Source organism: Equus caballus, chromosome 4 (genome assembly GCF_041296265.1).
Source record: "Equus caballus isolate H_3958 breed thoroughbred chromosome 4, TB-T2T, whole genome shotgun sequence".
NCBI classification, from domain to species: Eukaryota; Metazoa; Chordata; class Mammalia; order Perissodactyla; family Equidae; genus Equus; species Equus caballus.
In genome coordinates this window covers 37,547,213-37,567,858 of record NC_091687.1, presented here as the reverse complement: position 1 = coordinate 37,567,858, position 20,646 = coordinate 37,547,213, and the positions used below count along the sequence as shown (strand labels likewise).

The following is a 20,646-nucleotide window of genomic DNA, read 5'->3' as shown; positions in this document are numbered from 1 at the left end:
TTAGACTCTGTCTCCCCTACAATCTATGTGTATAAGATTTTTTAAATTAAAAACAAATGTGGGATTTAACATGTATTCATGCTAAATTTCACCTTTCAAATTGTGTCCCATTTTTATGCTTTTTGAATGTTTTTCGCAATGTATTTTACCATTGGCTACATTTGCTAGTCTTCTTGGGTTTGTGTTTTTCCCTTATTTGATAGAATGTCTTCCATGATTTTGTCCATGTTTTATGACAGTTTGACTGTAACAGAGTACAGAACAAAGCCTCAAAATCAGTCTTTACAACCCTACCTCCAATTTGAAATTAGTCCAGTTTTCAATAGTCTTTCTGCATACTTGTTTAACTAGCTATAAATAACACATTCATCACACAGTGTTTACTATTGCCCATAAGGATAATTATGAGAATCGTAAAACGTCTCTATAAAATTTCCGACATATTTTACTATCTTTTGTACCAACCACTCCATCACAATGTCTCTGATCAAGGTAACAAGCACTATGTAAGTGAAGGAATACTTAATTTTCTATCCTCTTCTTATTTGACTCAGTGACAATTCAGCAGGATTGATCACCCTCGTTTCTTTGAATCACTTTCTATGCTTGCCTTATAGGGCGCGCATTGTCCTGATTTTGCTCCTACGTAACTTGAAACTTTATCACTGTCTCATTTCTTGGTTCCTTCTCTTACTTCCACTCCTAAAGTGATCTAGTGCTCAGTCTCTGAAACTTTTATCTACCCTAGCCTATCCCTGATGATATTATCCAGGCTAATAGCTTCCAATATTTTCTATACATTGATGATTCCCAAAAGTATATGTCCTGTTCACACCTCTACTCAAACTTCAGACTCATATTTCCAACTACCAACTAATATCTTCACTTCAACATTTAATAGGCATCTCAAACAGAATATTTAAACTGATCCTCCTCACCTATCCTGTTCATTGCAGCATTCTCTATTTCAGTTAACAGTAAATCCACCCTTTAGTTGCTAGTGAAAGACTATTATGTCATCTCTGATTCCTCTTTTTGTCTCATCTCTTACATCCAATGTGAAGCACATTTTCTAAGCTCTACTTTCAGAATAAATCCAGAGTCTCACCACTTCTCAACATTTCCACTAGACTGTCACTGAGCAGGTCATTGCATTCTCTTTGTCTGAAACATTTCAATCTACTAATTGGCCTCCCCACTCCTACATTTACTCCCCTAGAGATTATACACAATGCAATAGGTGTGTGACCTTGGTAAAATCTAAGACAGATCATCTTCTTCCTCTGCCTAAATTATCCACTAGCTTCTCATCTCACAGTAAAAGCTGGTCATTATAATGGCCAAGATCCTATATGATTTTGCTCCACAATTACTTCTCTGATCGTATTTCCTGTAATTCTCTCCCTGAAACATTCTTTCCCATCCACAGCATTCTTGTAGTATTTTTTGAGCATGGCAAGCACACACAATAGGTTGTTGAAACATGCTCTTCTTAAGCCTAGAATGATCACTCCCTCACTTCCTTCAGGTCTTTGCTGCAATGTCACTTTCACAGTGAAGCTTCCCCTGACTGCATTATGAAATTGTACTTTACCCACTACCCCCAGTCCGAGCCTCTTTATCTGCCTTTCCTATTTATTTTCCTCAATAGCATTTATCGTCATCTGACAGTATATATATTTCATTTGTCTATTTTGGCTTTTGTCTGCATGACTCAACTAGAATTAAACTACATTCTGGCATTATTTTTTGTTAGTTTTGATCATCATTATATCCCCAGCAATCAGATTACTGCCTAGCACATGGCCCTTAATAAATATTTTTGAATGAGAAAGAAAACAAAGTGGATAAAGGAGAAATAAAATTATTTTATTTTTGTACTATTTTTTAGTATACTTGTTTGTGTTACCAGCGATTGTGTCTTTCTTTTCATTAAACATTCCACTTAAAACTTTATCTATAAATAGCTAACTTTTAAGTCAGTAATATCTGTATTCAGTATTCCTCTCTTTATAAAAGTAGAGATGTTTGTTCTAAATTCTCTTCCATTCTGCATGTTTTCTCAAAGATAAGCAATGTCATGATTAGGCAATTTTAATACTCTATGGTAAAATTCTTCTAAATGTGAAGATGTAAATTCATTTGAAGCGGCCAGGAAATCATTTTCCCTATGTGTTCCAAATTTCTTACTCATGTTGCTTCTACAATTTCCACTTTGAAGCATTTTCTGCTTAATAGGGAAAGTAAAATGAAATCAGATTTAGGTAACACTATTTTCTTTTTCATTAAATCATTTGCCCCCAGCAGTAAGCACTGAACAGAACCAAAAGATGAACTTCTTTTGGATTTTCCCAATAAATTGGATATTAAAAAAAATTAGCCTTCTTTCTGCTCATTTTGACCATAGCTTTAGTGTTACTATTTGTGGATGTATGGCACTTTAACGATTACTTTGAATGTTTTCCCCATTCAGTTTATACAGATTGTTTAAAGGACTACATTTTCCCATCTCATTATAATCTTTTATAATTGTAGCTTTCCTCATGTGATACCACCTTTTGTAGTTTCCCACTCTAGAGGATAAGTTCTTTTATTTAAATGGTGAAGTCTTCTCATAGTCCAAGATAATATATCCAGTGAACATTTTCATCACTGATAATGCAGGATAGTCATTTCCATACCATCAATTCATATCAATCTGTTCTTGTTAGTCAAAATTAAGTACCCAGTAGAGGTTCTCTGGTCTAACCTTCTGAGAGATTAAATTATCACCAAGATGACTATAAATTTAATCAGGTATTGTCTTTTTCATAATAATGCTTCTAGTGAATTCCTATAATTACTCCATCTTGGCTCTACGCCAACTTTATAATCTGTTTTCAGGGATAGTCATGCACATTACCTTCTTTTTTTGATGTGGTGGGCCATTTGTCCTCTATTTTTATAGGAAATATTCCACTTATTTCCCTTTTTTTAGATTCTATCAATGTTTATCCATGTTCTTCTATAATCACATTTATGGCATTCCATGCAAGTATAGAGTCTCTTGCTATTTGAAGCCTTTCCTCTGTTTTTCTACTCATTTTACATAAGCTAGACTTTCTCACTGCCATATCCCATTCAAAATTCCCATCCCACAAGTTCTGGTGACATCTAGGAAATTATGTCTTTTCTTTACATTAAAATTTCAAATTCACTTTGTCTTCTCTCTCTCTTTTTCTCTCTCCATCTCTCTCTCACTAGCATCAAAGATGTCCTTTCTTGCTGTTTGCCAACGGTTAAGAATTTAACCTTTCAACTTCGTTTTCCTCATCTGCACAGAGGAATGATAATACTGATCTCAAAATACAGCTGTGAATATTAAATGAGATAATATGGGCCAAGTGCTCAGCCTGACTCTTTTGATGCACAGTAGGCCTTCAGGAAGTATAGCTCTCTTCTTTGTGAAGCCAAGGCTGAAAAAGTCACCCCTCTCATCTTTTAATGGTAGAGGAGTTTGCATTGTCATACACACAGTGGTGGATGACTGATTACCTCCATTTCTGTTTAGTTTGATTTTCTCTAAACTCATGCTTTTGGAGAATATGCAGTCATACATGTTTCTCTTTCATTTTAAAAATACAAAATAATAAACCTAACTGGAAGGCCATTTAGAAATACAGATGTAAGAAATGCAACTTCTGTGGGCGAGAAAACATTTTGAAAGAATGCTTAAAATCATTTGCAAAATTGCATGAACGGTGATTTTATTCATCATCATTCACTATATTTTATAAATATCTAGTACAATTGAATAAAACACATCAAATATGCCATAAGATTTTCTCAGTAAATGTCATGTAAAAATTGTGACATTTCCAAAACTTTACCTCCCCACTTACACATATGTTGGCTGAACACGGTAAGATTTCTGAGTAAAAGAATAAAGAAAACAATATTTAAGTCCCTGCAATATTTGAAAGATTGACCAATGTATTCCAAATGTTATTCTGAATATATTTTGGTTTTTGTTTTGTGTTATCAAAGACTAATGATAGTTTATATATGATTTCTTATACAAAAATTAAACATTCTTAATTTTAGATGGTGATTCTTACAATAACAAAATTATCTTGACATAGATGTGTATGAAAGGAAGATAACCCGATTTTTCACAGAAACTCAACAATGCAATCTGTTTAAAGATTGATTTTCATTGAAGAGTAGTTTTCGATCTGAATTAATTGGAAAATTTCTTGCCATTTCTTATTTCCTATGAAAATACAGATCATATTGATTGAAATGGATTATATTGATTGAAAGTTTAGTCAATAGTTAACTGTAAGAATTACTATTAATAATTAGTTCATTTCACTGACGTTTTATTATTATCTGATGAATAAAACAAAATGTGCATTCATTCATTCATTCATTCACTCATTCAACAAACACCTAGAACATGTGGTATCATGTTCCATATGATTTTCTTTGTAATATTAATAATCTACCTGAATGTTTTCTGTAACATTTTGTAACATTATGTGAGAACTCATCTAAAACAGATCTTTAACACTTTTTCCTCTATTTTTTCATAAAATTATTTTAAATTCACTCTATTATTTTTTCAAGTTAAAAGAAATTCTTAAAATGCTCCTATTTCAATATTGGCAATTCAGTTCACATTTAGATGTTGGTCACATTTTGAACTGCCATATATTTTAAATCTTACAATAGATAGACCACTCTAAATATATCATTTTTGTAGGTAGTGACAATTTGTTTTATTTATCCAGCAGAGGGGCTTTAACAGCTATTAGTTCAAATGTGCTGACACATTTAAGGCCTCTTTCACTCCATTTAACTGTTGCATCTGACTGGAGCAAGAATGATGGCAAAGATCTTGACCTTGAAACACTGGTCGAAGTAAAGGATTCAAGTGGATGATGGAAGTTGTGGCTGGGTTTAAGTGAGGGCCAAACAATGCAGGGACAAATGCTGCAGGGGGCAAGGGCTGAAGTGTTATGTGGGATGAGTGGAAGGGGGCAGCGGTGACTAAATGCAGGGGATGACCCGCTAAGAAAGTGGGATGTGCAGGGATGATGGCTGGAGTCAGAGGTGAAAATGTGAACGGAGCAAAATGTGGCTGTGAAAGAGGATGTAGATGAGCTATAGGGAAGTGACTGCCATGGGAATTTACGGAAGCAGAAACAGCAAAATGCTGCAAGAACGTGTGGTGGATGGTGGTGAGAGAAGTGTGCTGGTGAACTGGAACTGTCTGCACAGCTGAGGCTGGAGAAAAGGCAGTTGGCCCTGTAGCAGGCAAAACCCGAAGATGCTTTGATAGGAGCTGTTTCTGCATATGCTGCTGGGCTTGTAGCTGTAAGAGCTTATATTTATCTATTTCATCAGGAGAAAATGTTATTGGCTGTTGAATTATAGGGGGGGAGAAAGATTTATGACATACTTCTAACTCATCTGCTACCTTGTCATGTTTCTGCATAGTTCTGTCATAGTAAGAGTTTATATTCCCCTCTACATGATTCATGTGCATGCTTACATCCTGTAAGTCTAGATTTATTTGCTCCTTTTTGGTCTCTGTTGAATCAGTAACACCAGTATATCTATTAGATGGAAAAGCACCAGGGAAATCACTTAGTTCTGGGTCACAGTTTTGAATAAAAGGTTGGAATTCACCAATTAAAGATTCTGATTGTTCTTTTGTTGTTGGGTTCTTTTTCATGTTTGGTGACTGAGACTCAGCTACTACATGAATTATACCTTTAGAAAGATGGTTATCACAATCAGTGTCTACTAAAACAGTAAAATTATTTGTCTGTGAACCTTTGACTTTGCCTTTCTCAATAGTTCTCTGAACCACACTGCCTTTATAATTTCTTCTTTTATTTGTGTTCTGCATTTTTGCAGACAAAGGCAATGCTGGTCTCTTACAGCCTGGTGGTATAAATTGAATTGTGCATTGGATTTGTGAATGAGCCTCTGATTTATTTTTACAACTGTTTGAAGAGACTTCCAAATTGCTTGATTGTTCCTGACACTTCTTGGCTTGTACTCTTTCTAAAAGGCTTTTGGCTGTCAGGGGGGTCTTCTCTCCTGCAATGTTCAACCCTGTGGTTTCGGATCGGTGGCTGGAACAGTTCCTTAGAAGGCAGCTGATATTCTCAGATTTATACCGCATGGGTTTTACTTTTCCCAGATCACAAACATGAGGGCTGTTCAAAGACCATTGAGTTCTTTCACTTTTATTTAAGTAATAAATTCTTTCTCTTGAGTAAGAATCTGATCTGCTGTACTGAGGTCCCTGGCAATTAAATGGTTTTGCGCTGTTCCCAGCACAGGAAACCTGTGAGCTAGTATCACAATGGGTGATGCTCCTGGATTTGGGCCCCGAACATTGTTGTTGATTTTTTCCCAGTTTATATCTTTCTCTGCTGTGACCATATCTACGTTTTGATTGTTTTTCATTTTTAAACGATTCCGATTCCCGCAATGCACAGGCCCCGTCTCTGTGCGCTCCGGACCGCAGGCAGGCACTCTGCGCTGTCTCATTGGACAAGCAGAGGCAGCTGTGCTTGCGACGTTTCAGTTTGTGCCTTTCAACTGAGCTGGGTTCTCTTTTACAAAAGTAGAGCAAATGACCTCTGCCATCACCACTGGACCTATGACTTGAGCAAGTATTTCTCAGGCTGGATGTGCTGCTGAGGGATGTGTCTGAAAGGCTAGAATGTCTGTTCAGAGACAATGTTCCAGAAATTCTCTTGTAACTTCGGTTTCCACATCCAGACACTCTGCTGGTCATGCTGACGTGGTTACTATTCAAAACTACACTGATGTCCTTCCCATGGTCACTGTGACCCCTTACTGTATAAGGACTAGAACTCCAGGTGAATTGATTTCCATCTTCAAGATCCGAATGAGGATCACAGGGAATCTGTTTATGTGTTTTAGTCCTCGATATACAAGGCGAAAATGATAGGCCCTCATTTGCATTATTTAGAACTACCCTTTGGCAGCTTTGCCAATGGGTCCTTGAAGGTTCCTTAAGTTCATTATCACTATTATTATTGTTTGCTACACAATTCTTTTGAGAGATATCACGGTAAGCAGGCACTTCAGGATTTTTCATTTCCAAATCACTTGCAGTAAAATTATGTTTACTTGTATTTGGCTCAGAATCATTGTAGCCCAAACTGTATTTTCTCTGGAAATTTTCCCAATCTGGATTAGCTATCATCATCTTTGGTTTCAGAGATTGATTATCTTCTTGGATCAATTTTTGTTGGTCTTTGATTAAACCTGAGACTTGGCTCTCTCCTGTAGTCTTCATTTCTGACGGCTCCTTAATCAATTCTGTTTTTAAGTCCTCTGGATCATGATCATCCTTTGTGTTCCGAGAAAGCTTAAAATCAAAATATAATGGGTTACAGCCATAAGAGATACAAGGCTCTGTTTTTGTAAAGAGCAGGAGTTCTGTAGGCCATTGGAGAGTGGTGTGACCATCCTTGCTTTGTACGTGGAGAAAGGGCAATGGTTTGGATTTCACATCATGGGGACATGCTTCTCTTATAAGCCTTTGCATGTTTTTGCTAACTCTTTCTGTTTCATCTAAAGATTTTTCTGTCTTCTCCATTCTGGAGTTCGGATTCAGATGCACTGTACTGTTTTGCTCACTTGGCTCTAGTGATGGAAAGTCATCCAGACATTCAAATATCCTGGCATCACTGTGCTTGTAAATGTTTCGTGGGCTGGAGAAAGCATTTGCTTGGCATGAGTGATTAATGCAGTTTTCTGAATTGTTCTTCAATGTATTTCTAGTTCCTTTTTCTCTGCTGGAAGGAGTAATATTCACATCTGAAAGAAGAATGTTAGATTTAGAGAATGAAGCATGAATGCCAGTGGAATCTTCTAGAGTTTCATCAACAGAGTCATTTTTGTCCTGCAAAAGTTGAGAGCTGATGGAGAAAGCATTGTGTAAAACACTTTCCAGATGGCTTGGTGAGATGTTTATGTCTCTTTCCTTAGCGAGGTGTGTATCCTCATTTGCAAACCTGTGGCACTTGCATTTCTCTGCAGTTTTTGTTTTATAGATGGGTGACTTAGAATCATGAATTTCTTCTGTGGTCTCACTGAAAACTGATGCTGAAGATTCTAATTTTAGATGCACTTTTTTGGAAAAGGAAAATGATACTCCTGTCCTGTGATTTGCATTACTGAGATGTGAAGATGTTTGTGGTACCCGACTTCCAGACAAATAACGTTTGTCCGTTTGTAACTCGTGTTGATTTGGCATGGTGGACCGCTGTTTATCGGCAATGGCTCTGGAGAGATTCTTTCCTTTAAGGAGAAGAGCATTCTTCATGCACGAAACCTTCCTTCCATTCTTAACTGGGAAGATTCCTTGCTGGAGTTGTTTTTCTATGGCTATTCTGGGGGCTTTGTACGCAGGTCCAATTCCAGAAACACTGTAAATACAATAAATATTTAAATGATTAAGACATTAGATTTAAAATCTTATCTGCATGTGAACATTTTGTAGTGTTTCTATGATGGATTCTGCTACCATTTATGAACTATGTCTACTGTAATAACCATTTCATTGTGCTTATACAGTCATGTATCACATAACAATGCTTCAGTCAAGGATGCACCACATATACAACAGTGGTCACATAAGATTAGTGCCATATAGCCTAGCTGTGTAGTAGGGTACACCATCTAGGTTTGTGTAAGTACACTCCATGATGTTCGCCCAATGACAAAATCGCCTGAAGATGCATTTCTCAGAACATATCTCCATGGTTAAGTGACACATGACTATATAACTCAGCGTATCTAAGTTTTACAGTGGCTATTTCTAAAGTACATCATTTAAGTGTATCCTCTTGAAATTAGCAAAAAGCAATAGAAGGCGAATATCTTATGCTAGTGCTACAAAAGAAAATAAAGTATGACATTTGCATCAAAATAGGTTCTCCAGAACCTATCAATTCTTTGGAATATAGATTTAACATTTTCTCACAAACAATTTTCTAGTTGGTGCCTTCACATTAAATAAGAAATTAAGTGAAATTAAAAGTCGCACCCACATTATAAAGATACATCTTTAATTTGCTTTTTCGTACAAGTTCTAGCATTTTATAATTTTTATTTCCTTAGTTTGAAAATTCCTTCATGTTTGGTTCCTTTAGAAATACGGTAGTTAGTTCTTTCCTTATGACTTGTCACTAATTTGAGTAATTATAATAAATTCATAATAAAGTAACACACACTTACAAGCCATCTCAATATCTTAAATTATTTTGAAATCTTTTCTTTTGCTTCTTACTCATTGAAATATTTTCTTTCTACCTTTTGTGCATATATATTTAATCTTTTAACACTTTTTTAAAGATTATTCATTCTAATAAGCTTAATTGGTAATTCAATCAGAAAACTAGAAATAGCAATACAACACATAAGAGATGGAACTCTTAAGATTAAAATTGTCTCTTCAACATTCTTCCAATACAATCTCTACTATAAAGCAAGGCCTTACTGGGGGGAAGGGAATACAAATCACATCATTTACCTGACTGTTGCTTTGAGCAGGCTTTCTTTTCCTTCTCTTTTTTCTTTTTCTACATACTTGGATGTGTGTTTGCTTGCTCTTTCTATTTTAGATTTTTATTTCATTTTTATTCACTCTTTTGTTACTTGAGTATAGACCACTAAAACAACTGATGTTTTCCAAATGTAGCTTAAATTCTAATGGAGAGGAGTGCTTTCTGAGCCCGTGGTCTGAAAAATTCTTTCTTATGGCCATCATTTAAGACTGTTTGGCCAGGATCTTGTCAAGATGGTGGTGTAGGCAGACTCTGAATTCATCTCCCCCCATGAACACAACTATGTTACAACTATTTTTGGAAAAAATATTCTGGATGGAAAACTGGAAACTGGATAAAAAGAATCCCCACAACGAGAGTCAGTCCTGACTAAGATAGGAGAATCAGAAATTACTTCTGGAAAGAAAAAAATCCACCTTCAGGAGCAGTAGAGTTTCACAGATGACCAGGCGGGAGCCACTCTAAGGTAGGCAGCCCTCCCTGGAGAAGTGAGGTCCTGAGCAGGGACCCAACACTGCTATAAGCATCCTTCGGGCTCAGCACAACAGAGACGAGGGTCTTATGATCTGGTTTTGCTGACTATTAACTGCAACGGGGAATACCCCCAGAAAAGCTATGGGACAAAAGCCGAAAAAACCCGGATCTTAAGGGACCCATGCACAAACTCACCTGTCTCAGAGAGCAACCTAAAATCACCAGAAGGAAGGCTGACAGTCCTTTGGTGAAAAGAGACTCACCTGGTAGGCTCTGGGTGCATCTCACTGAGAGGAGAAACCTCTCCGGAGACTGAGATATTGGTGGTGGCCACTGTTGTCACTTAGTCCAGGTGTGTTGACACAGACCCTGGCAGATGCCATTGAAGTTCTTTCCCTGGTCTGTTAGCCCAAGCGTCTGCTACACCCACTAGAGTGCAGATTTAATCTAGTTCAGCCAGGGCAGGCTGCCTGCCCCAGGGAGCAGCCCCACCCAACAGTAAGCCTTCAGGCTACTTGTCAGCCTGCATTGACTGGGTGCTTTGATCCTCTACAGGCAGGTGAGTGTGTCTGACTCTGTGGAGCAGGGCCTGTGTGAGGACCAGGTGAACTGTGGAGGGCATTGGTGGAGAGGTAGGGGCCTCTGAAGTGGGGTATTGGGGTACAATCCAGGGGATTGGGAAGTGTGCATGGGTCAAGACTGTGTTGACATTGTGTGTTGATCTGTGGGGGGTGGGGCTTATCAGGGACAGAAGACCTGTGCTTCACAAATAGCCATAAAAAGGATCAGCCCCACTTTCCAAAACCTGCAACAATTGAGTGCTACCCCATGCCTAGGGCCAGCCCCACTCAGCTGCCCTCCTGAGAGAACTGACAACACCCTCGTAGGCCTGAGGCCTTTCACAACTGTGAGCCCCTCAGCCTACCAACCAGCTACACTGGGGACCTACCCAATTAAGAGAAAAACTGCAACAGAAGTGTGCTGTTATATCTTGTAGCCAACAGTGCTGAGGTTCCCCAAACCAGATTTACAAACAGCTGGCCAGAGAGGGAAAAACTAGACTCCCTGGGAACCTGCAGTAATAGCAACCCTGCCACAGCAGAAGGACATAAGTAGCCCACACAGGGGTCACTCTTGGATCATTTGGAATTGGTGACAAAAGGGAAGCACGCTGCTCAGCCTCAAAAGGTATCTCTTACATAAGGCCACTTCTCCAAGATCAGGAGACATAGCTGACTCACTTAATATGTAGATATAAGCACAGAGAAAGAGGCATAATGAGGAGACAAAGGAATACATTCCAAGCAAGGGAACAGGACAAAACCCAAGAAAAAGAATGAAATGAAACAGAAATAAGCAACCTACCTGAGAAAGAGTTCAAACAAAAACTCATGAGGATGCTCACATATATTGGGAGAAGACTGGATGAACACAGTGAGCTCATCAAGAAAGAATTGGAAAATATAAAAAAGAACCAATCAGAAATGAAGAATACAATTCTGGAAATGAAAAATTCACTAGAGGGACTCAATAGCAGAGCAGAGGATATAGAAGAATGGATCAGCAAGCTAGATGAAAGACTAAAGGAAATCACCCAAGCTGAACATATAAAGGAAAAAAGAATTAGGCAGAATGAGAACAGTCTAAGGCAACACTGGAACAATATCAACCTCACTAACATTCATATTATAGGTGTCCCAGAAGAAGAAGAGAGAGACAAAGGGGCAGAAAATTTATTTGAAGAAACAATAGATGAAAATTTTCCTAACCTAAGGAAGAAAACAGACATCCAAGTACAGGAAACACAGAGAGCTCCAAACAAGATAAGCCCAAAGAGGCCCACACCAAGATACATTATAATTAAAATATCTAAAATTAAAGATAAAGAGAGAATCCTAAAAGCAGCAAGACAAAGGCAACAACTGATATACAAAGCAAAGCCCATAAGGCTATCAGCAGACTTCTCAGCTGAAACTCCACAGGCTACAAGAGAATGGCATGATATATTTAAAGTGCTGAAAGGAAAAAAACCTACAGCCAAGAATACTCTATCCAACAAGGACATCATTCAGAATGGAAGGAGAGATTAAGAGCTTCTCAGACAAGCAAAAATTAAAGGAGTTTATTGCCAAGAAACCAGTTCTACAAGAAATGCTGAAGGGACTTATTTAAGTGGGAAAGTGATGACCACAAACAGGGATAAAAAATTATCAAAAAAAAAATCAAGCAATAAAATCACTGGTAAAGATAAAAAATATAGTAAAGGTAGAAGATCAACCACCTATGAAGATATATTAAAGTTAAAATACAAAAGTACTAAAATTACCTATTTCATAGATAAGAGGGTAATGGATAGACACACACTAAACAAGAGATTAGATATGATTTCCAAAATGTAAAAGGTGCAAGGAGGGGAGTGAAAAAGTAGAGCTTTTAGAAAGAAGTTAAGTTAGAGTTTATCAACTCAACATAGACTGTTATATACACAGAGTATTATATAGGATCCTCATGGTAATCACAAAACAGAAACCTATATTAAGTAAGCAAATAAGTAAGATGAAAGAAATCACACATATTACTGAAGAAAGCAATCAAACCACAAGGGAAGAGAGCAAGAGAAAAAGAAAAGAACAGAGAAGAACTACTAAAACACCCAGAAAAAAAAAGTAAAATGGCAGTAAGTACACATTTATTAATAGCTACTTTAAATGTCAATGGACTAAATGCTCCAATCAAAAGGCATAGGGTGGCCAATAGGATAAAAGAACAAAACCCATGTATATGCTGCATAGAAGAGACACACTTCAGACCTAAAGACACTCACAAACTGAAAGTGAAAGGATGGAAAAAGATACTCCATGCAAATGGCAAAGAAAAGAAAGCGGGGGCTGCAATACTTATATCACACAAATTAGACTTTAAAACAAAAACTGTAACAAGACACAAAGATGGGCACTACATAATGATAAAGGGAACAATCCAGCAAGAAGCTATAACACTTGTAAATATCTGTGCACCCAACATAGGAGCACCTAAATATATAAATCAATTATTGACAGACATAAAAGGAGAAATAGACAGTATCACAATAATAGTAGGGGACTTAAACATTCCACTTACACCAATGGATAGATCATCCAAACAGAGATCAATAAGGAAATACTGGCCTTAAACAACACATTTGACCAGATGGACTTAGTAGATATATATAGAACACTCCATCCAAAAACTACAAAGTACACATTCTTTTCAAATGCCCATGGAATATTGTCCAGGGTTAATCACATATTAGGCCACAAAACGAGTCTCAATAAATTTAAAAAGATTAAAATAATAAAAACGCATCTTTTCTGATGACCAAGGTATGAAAGTAGAAATCAGCTACAAGAAGAAAATCAGAAAAGCCACAAAAATGTGGAGATTAAACAGAATGCTACTGAACAATGATGGGGTCAATGAAGAAATCAAAGGAAAAATCAAAAAGTTCCTGGAGACAAATGAAAATGAAAATACAACATGCCAAAATCTATGGGACACAGCAAAGCAGTCTAAGAGGGAAGTTTATAGCAATTCAGGCCTAACTCAACAAAGAAGAAAAATCCCAAATAAAAAATCTAACAGCACATCTAAAGGAACTGGAAAAAGAAAAACAAACAAAGCCCCAAATCAGCATGAGGAAGGAAATAATAAAAATCAGAGCAGAAATAAATGAAATAGACACTGAAAAAATGATAGAAAAAATTAATGGAACTAAGAGCTGGTTCTTTGAAAAGGTAAACAAAATTGACAAGTCCTTAGCTAGACTCACCTAGAAAAAAAGAGAGAAGTCTCAAATAAATAAAATGAGAAATGCAAGAGTAGAAATTACAACAGACACCTCAGAAATACAAAAGATAATATGAGAATACTATGAAAAGCTATATGTGAACAAATTGGATAATCTAGAATAAATGGGTAAATTCTTAGAAACATACAACCTTCCAAAACTGGACTAAGTAGAGAATTTGAATAGACTAATCACCATTAAGGAGATCGAAACCACAATCAAAAACCTGCCTAAAAATAAAAGTCCAGGTCTATACGGTTTCCCTGGTTAATTCTGCCAAACATTCAAAGAAGAATTAATACCTATCCTTCTCAAACTCTTCCAAAAAATTGAAGAGGAGGGGAAGCTTCATAACTCATTCTACAAAATCAATATTATCCTGATACCAAAACCAGACAAGGACAATACAAAAAAAGAAAATTACAGGCTGCTATCACTGATGAACATCGATGCAAAAATTCTCAACAAAATACAAGCAAATCGAATACAACAATATATTAAAAATATCATACATCATGATCAAGTGGGTTTCATTCCAGGGATGCAGGGAGGGTTCAACATCCAGAAATCTGTCGCCGTGATACACTGCATTAAGAAAATGAAGAATAAAAATCACATGGTCATCTCAATAGATGCAGAGAAAGCATTTGACAAGATACAGCATCCATTTATGATAAAAACTCTAAATAAATGGGTATAGAAGGAAAGTACCTCAACATAATAAAGGCCATATATGACAAACCCACAGCAAATATCATTCTCAACGGAGAAAAACTGAAAGCTATCCCTATAAGAACAGGAACCAGACAAGGATGCCCAGTGTCTCCACTCTTATTTAACATAGTATTGGAATACTAGCCAGAGCAATCAGGCAAGAAAAAGAAATAAAAGTGATCGAAATTGGAAAAGAAGTGAAACTGTCAATCTTTGCAGATGACGTGATTTTATATATAGAAAACCCTAAAGAATCCACTAAAAAACTTATAGAAATATTAAATGAACACAGTCAAGACCCGGGATACAAAATCAACATAGAAAAATCAGTTGCATTTCTATCCACTAACAATGAAGTAGCTGAAAGAGAAATCAAGAATACAATTCCATTTACAGTTGCAATAAAAATAGTAAAATACCTAGGAAAAACTTAAGCAAAGAGGTGAAAGATCTGTACACCAAAAAGTATAAAACATTGTTGAAAGAAATTGAAGAAGATACAAAGAAATGGAAAGATATTCGGTGCTCTTGGATTGGAAGAATTAACATAGTTAAAACGTCTATACTTCCTAAAGCAATCTACAGATTCAATGCAATCCCTATCAAAGTTCCAACAACAATTTTCACAGAAATAGAACAAAGAATCCTAAAAATTATATGGAACAACAAAAGACCCTGAATAGCCAAAGGAATCCTGAGGAAAAAAAACAAAGCTGGAACTATCCTACTCTCTGATTTCAAAATATACTACAAAGCTGGGGCCAGCCCAGCGGCTCATCGGTTAAGTTCACACATTCTGCTTGGGCGGCCCATGGTTCACTGGTTCAGATCCTGGGTGTGGACATGGCACTGCTTGTCAAGCCATGCTGTGGCAGGTGTCCCACATATAGAGTAGAGGAAGATGGGCACAGATGTTAGCTCAGGGCTAGTCTTCCTCAGCAAAAAGAGGAGAATAGGTGGTAGATGTTAGCTCAGGGCTAATCTTCCTCAAAAAACAGTATGTATATGCTACAAAGCTATGGTAACCAAAACAGTGTGGTACTGGCACAAAAACAGACACACAGATCAATGGAACAGAATTGAGAGCCCAGAAATAAACCCACACATTTATGGACAGCTAATATTCGACAAGGGAGCCAAGAGTATAGATTGGAGAAAGGAGAGTCTCTTCAATAAACGGTGTTGGGAAAACTGGACAGCCACATGCAAAAGAATGAAAGTAAACCATTATCTTACACCATACACAAAAATCAACTCAAAATAGATTAAAGACTTGAATATAAGACCTGAAACCATGAAACTTCTAGACGAAAACACAGGCAGTACGCTCTTTGACATGGTTCTTAGCAGCATATTTTCAAGTACCATGTCTGACTGGGCAAGGGAAACAAAAGAAAAAATGAACAAATGGGACTGCATCAAACTAAAAATCTTCTGCACAGCAAAGGAAACCATCAACAAAACGAAAAGACAACCTAACAATTGGGAGAAGATATTTGCAAACCACATATCAGATAAGGGGTTAATATCCAAATTATACAAAGAACTCACACAGCTCCACAACAAAAAAACAACCCAATTAAAAAATGGGCAAAAGATCTGAACAGAGATTTCTCCAAAGAAGATATACGGATGGCCAACAGGCATATAAAAAGATGCTCTACATCATTAGCTATCAGGGAAATGAAAATCAAAACTACAGTGAGCTATCACCTCACTCTAGTCAGAATGGCTATTATTAACAAGACAGGAGACAACAAATGTTGGAGAGGATCTGGAGAAAAGAGAACCCTTGTACACTGCTGGTGGGAGTGCAAACTGGTACAGCCACTATGGAAAGCAATATGGAGTATCCTCAGAAAATTTAGAATAGATCTACCATATGATCCAAATATCCCACTGCTAGGTATTTATCCAAAGAACTTGAAAGCACAAATGCATGAAGACACATGCACCCCTATGTTCATTGCAGCATTATACACAATAGCCAAGACTTGGAAACAACCTAGATGCCCATCAGTGGATGAATGGATAAAGATGTGGTATATATACATAATGGAATACTATTCGGCAATAAGAAATGATGAAATCCAGCCATTTGTGACAACATGGATGGAGCTTGAGGGCATTATGATAAGTGAAATAAGTCAGAAAGAGAATGTCAAATACTGTATGATCTCACTTATAAGTAGAAGATAAAAACAACAACAAACAAACACATAGTTGCAGAGATTGGATTGGTAGTTAGAATAGGGGAAGGGAGGATGGGGAAAGGCAAAAGGGGTGATTAGGCTCACAGGTGAGTTGATGGACTATAATTAGTTTTTGGATGGTGAACATGATGTAATCTACATAGAATTCAAAATATGTTACGATGTACACCTGAAAGCTATATAGTGTTATAATCCAATGTTACTGCAATAAAAAATAGAGATTACATTTTTAAAAAGAGACTATTTAGCCAATCAGTGTAGAACTCTGGAGTTACATTCCTTTTCTCCACCAAACTTGTGTACTTTGCTTCATTGTCTTTATTTGTGTAATACTGCAGAGACATATTTAAGTAGTTTCCTTTAATTCATTTTTTAAATGAATCTGCTTCTGTATTTATAAGATTTTGTAATTTTTCCTTTTTTCTTATATATATTTTTGTTATATATATTTTTGTTATACTTGTTATATATAAGATTTTTGTTATGTTTATTCTATATAATAAATTATATATATATGTATGCATATATACATTTTACCAGACCATAGTTATAGATTTATTTCTTTGGTTAATTTTTGCTCATACTTCTGGGCACTTTCGATTCCACTTTTTTCACCTCAGATACATTTTCTTCTCTGATTTCTCTGATTATTGCTTCTTCCCTATCCTAGTTTCTTGTCCTGGTACTTATATTTTAAATTTATTAGCTTTCTTTTTTTTTTTTTAAGATTGGTCCTGAGCTAACATCTGTTGCCAGTCTTTTTTTTTTTTCCCCCTTCTTCTCCCCAGAGCCCCCCAGTACCTAGTTGTATATTCTAGTTGCATGTCTTTCCCTTGGGCTATGTGGGACACTGCCTCAGCATGGCCTGATGAGCAGTTGCATGTCCGCACCCAGGATCTGAAGCAGCGAAATCCTGGGCCACCTAAGCGAGTGTGCGAACTTAACCACTCAGCCCTGGGACTGGTCCCAAGTCTCTTGAATATATCTTTTAGGTCTTTTATTTATCTCAGTGCTCTAGCATCTTTAGTCTTTTTCTCTAGTTCAGAAAAAACTTATTTTTTTTTAACTTCTATTTAACTGATTCAATTTTTTACAATGTCCAATCTGTTGTTTACTATGCCCATATGGATTTTAATTCACAAACAATACTTTTAGCTACCATTCAGTCTCCAATAATTTCACATTGTCCCCTCTTCATAAACTAGTGGCATAGGCTTAGAGTTATAATGTTCTCTTGAATCTTGTGGAAACCCACTTTAGAAATTTTCTAAGTCTTTTCTGTTCCTTACAGCAATTGTTTCATAATGAAAGTTTCCTCTTATTCATCATATCAATCTCCTTTTTTGAATCATTTTTTTAATGTTCTTTAGAGGGGATTTTTAGGAATATTTAATAGGAGGAATGAAGAGGAACACTCTATGATAGCATATGGATTATTGATTATTTCTTTCAAATATAAAGGAAAATAGGAAGCATAGAGGTTTACTATAGTTACTTGTCCTTTAAAGTGGCTGCAGCCTGAGGATAGAGGGATGACGTCCAGAAATACCTTCAGCCTTGAATTTTGCCTCAGGACCAAAGAGATTCTTTTCCATATTTGCAGCCGCACTTTGAATTAAGTGGGAGCTACACTTCTGTATCAAGTTCCCTTCTGCAGGAGCCTCAATCGTCTGAAATTATTTGCACTAATCTTAGCAGAAATTATTTCAAAAGTCTGGTGTGTGGATATTATCATTCTACACCGCCTGATTCCATTTGATGCAGATATTTTACTATTTTTATATTTCCTCTCTCTATTTTTTCCTTAATAGTATCTTTGCTTATTATCCTGACACTGTTTTGTGCATTTTCTTGCTTTGATTTATGTTAGCCTAAATGTTCTTTTATGTATTGCTGTTTTATTTTACCATTTATCTCTCTAATATGCAAGCTTCTGTCTTTTATATTCTTGTAAATGTTTTTAAACCTCTTGGTTCTTATTGCTTTTGTATTCTATTTTGCTCTTCTTGTCCTTAATTCTTGTTCTCATTTTGCAGTCCAATCTACATTTAGATGATATTTTTTCACAGCTTTTCATATTTTACCCTCATTATTAATCTTTTATACCTCTTATTTTCATACTTAAAACTTTTTATTTCATTGCTTTATAAACTTTAATTTTCCTTATCTTAAATCGAACTTATTTTTATTACTTTGGAAAATCCTAATTTTCCATCTCTGTGGTGTTTTAAATTCTATAATTTTAATACAAGTTTATGCTTATAACATAATTAAAAGTTTAATTTTTATAGTTATTTCCTCGTTTGTGATTTCACTCCTTCCTCTAGAACTTTCTTTAGTTTCTGTATTTTTTACCTAATTAATTTTTTTTAATTTCTATTTTTTTCGGATGTGCAGTGACTATAAAGGTAACCCATTAATTTTTGTTAATGGAATGTCCATGCCAATAGTTCTCCAAAAGTCCTAAGTCTTGTCAACTCAACACATGCACGATTTAATTCTTTCCTGTGCAAAAAGTATACTTTCTAAACAGGAAACAAACATATCAAAACAACATGATTTCTTTAAATGATGCTATTTCCTAATGTTCCACATTATCCAGCTCTTATATAAGGAACTTCGTATTCTCATTATCAATGATCTTACAATTTTTAAAATTTGAAAAATCTCGACATTAAGATGCACCATACTTAGACTTACACACAGTAGAAGTTTACAAACTAGAGTCACTAGAGTGACTCTTCCCCCACACAACAACTGGTTTACTGAGGAATCAGGTTGGGTTGAACTACCCAAGAGATGGCCAAAGTTGATTGCCCTTTATAAGATCCAGTAATAGTTTCCTGCCATCATTTTTTTTAATTAATCTGATTTAAATATTCTTAGTAGTAGTAACTTCACCTCCCTTCTCCATAGGGTCATGGAAGAATCTTCTTGTTTTCTGCATCATCCTACTCAGAAGCCCTCATTATGAGAAAAAAGGACAAAGAAGGGTTTTCCGGGAGAGAGGTAATACAGATGATTATTTTTCTTATTCTCTTTTGTTTCTTACTTTCATTTGTCGATTCAGCTGCCAAAATGAAAATATTTAATAATTCTATTAAGTGATTTCCCTTAGGCCATGAGGTTGCTTAAGCAGAGAGAATAATTAGAGGGCAGATGGTGGATAGTAGAAAAGAATGAAATAATTTTCCTGGTTCCAAGTTCTGTATCTGGAAAGCTGAACACCGATTGTTTCCCTGACAACATGAACAGATGGAATGCACAGAGCCTGCCTACTCTATAAAGGATGTGCTAAAGTTTCTGTTTATTTAGTTACTATGTTTTCCACAGGTTGGCAGGTAAAAATCTCAGCACCAAATATGTGTCCTGTTTCTATGATTGTACGGTACAACAGAGCATGCATTTTTTGTATTAACCTCACCTATGATTACATGTCTTTTCAACATTTACTTTTTCTTTATACCAAATTCCTCACTAATTTTTAATATTAATGTCTTTCATGTATTTTCATAAGTTAATTAAATTATTCTAAGACAGTGGTGCAAACAAATGAATATATGCAAGCTGAACACTAACTGTTTTTACTCATAAATGATCCTAAAAAAATAAAACTCTTATAATCAAATCTGAGGTTGAATATCTTATGTTTACTGTAATTGAGTCATTCATTCCCAAGTTTATTGTTTATTGTTTTTCATTTAAATAACAGGGGTTTAAACTCTGGCACAGAGCTACAAATTTCACAATTTACCAGTTCACTGTCAACTACATAAATTAGCTACATTAGTGTTCTACATTATGATTCATATGAACACAA

General features: G+C 36.0%; 1 protein-coding gene across 5 annotated transcripts in view; it reads right to left on the bottom strand.

The window, feature by feature from the left end:
• Nucleotides 1-3,729: 3,729 nt before the first annotated feature.
• Nucleotides 3,730-20,646, bottom strand: part of ZNF804B (zinc finger protein 804B) — a 501,979-nt gene continuing 485,062 nt past the window's right edge. The window contains exons 1-3 of one of the 5 annotated variants that reach the window (XM_070265638.1): nt 19,728-20,048; nt 10,337-10,502; nt 3,730-8,459 (exon numbers count right to left, since the gene is read on the bottom strand). In XM_070265638.1, the coding sequence (XP_070121739.1) occupies nt 4,793-8,459; nt 10,337-10,356 (3,687 nt within the window). In that variant the 5' untranslated portion in view covers nt 10,357-10,502; nt 19,728-20,048 and the 3' untranslated portion in view covers nt 3,730-4,792. Of the gene's footprint in view, nt 8,460-10,336; nt 10,503-19,727; nt 20,049-20,646 lie in introns of those variants that run through there. The other 4 variants (XM_070265639.1, XM_070265641.1, XM_070265640.1 and 1 more) reach the window with 4 other exon arrangements.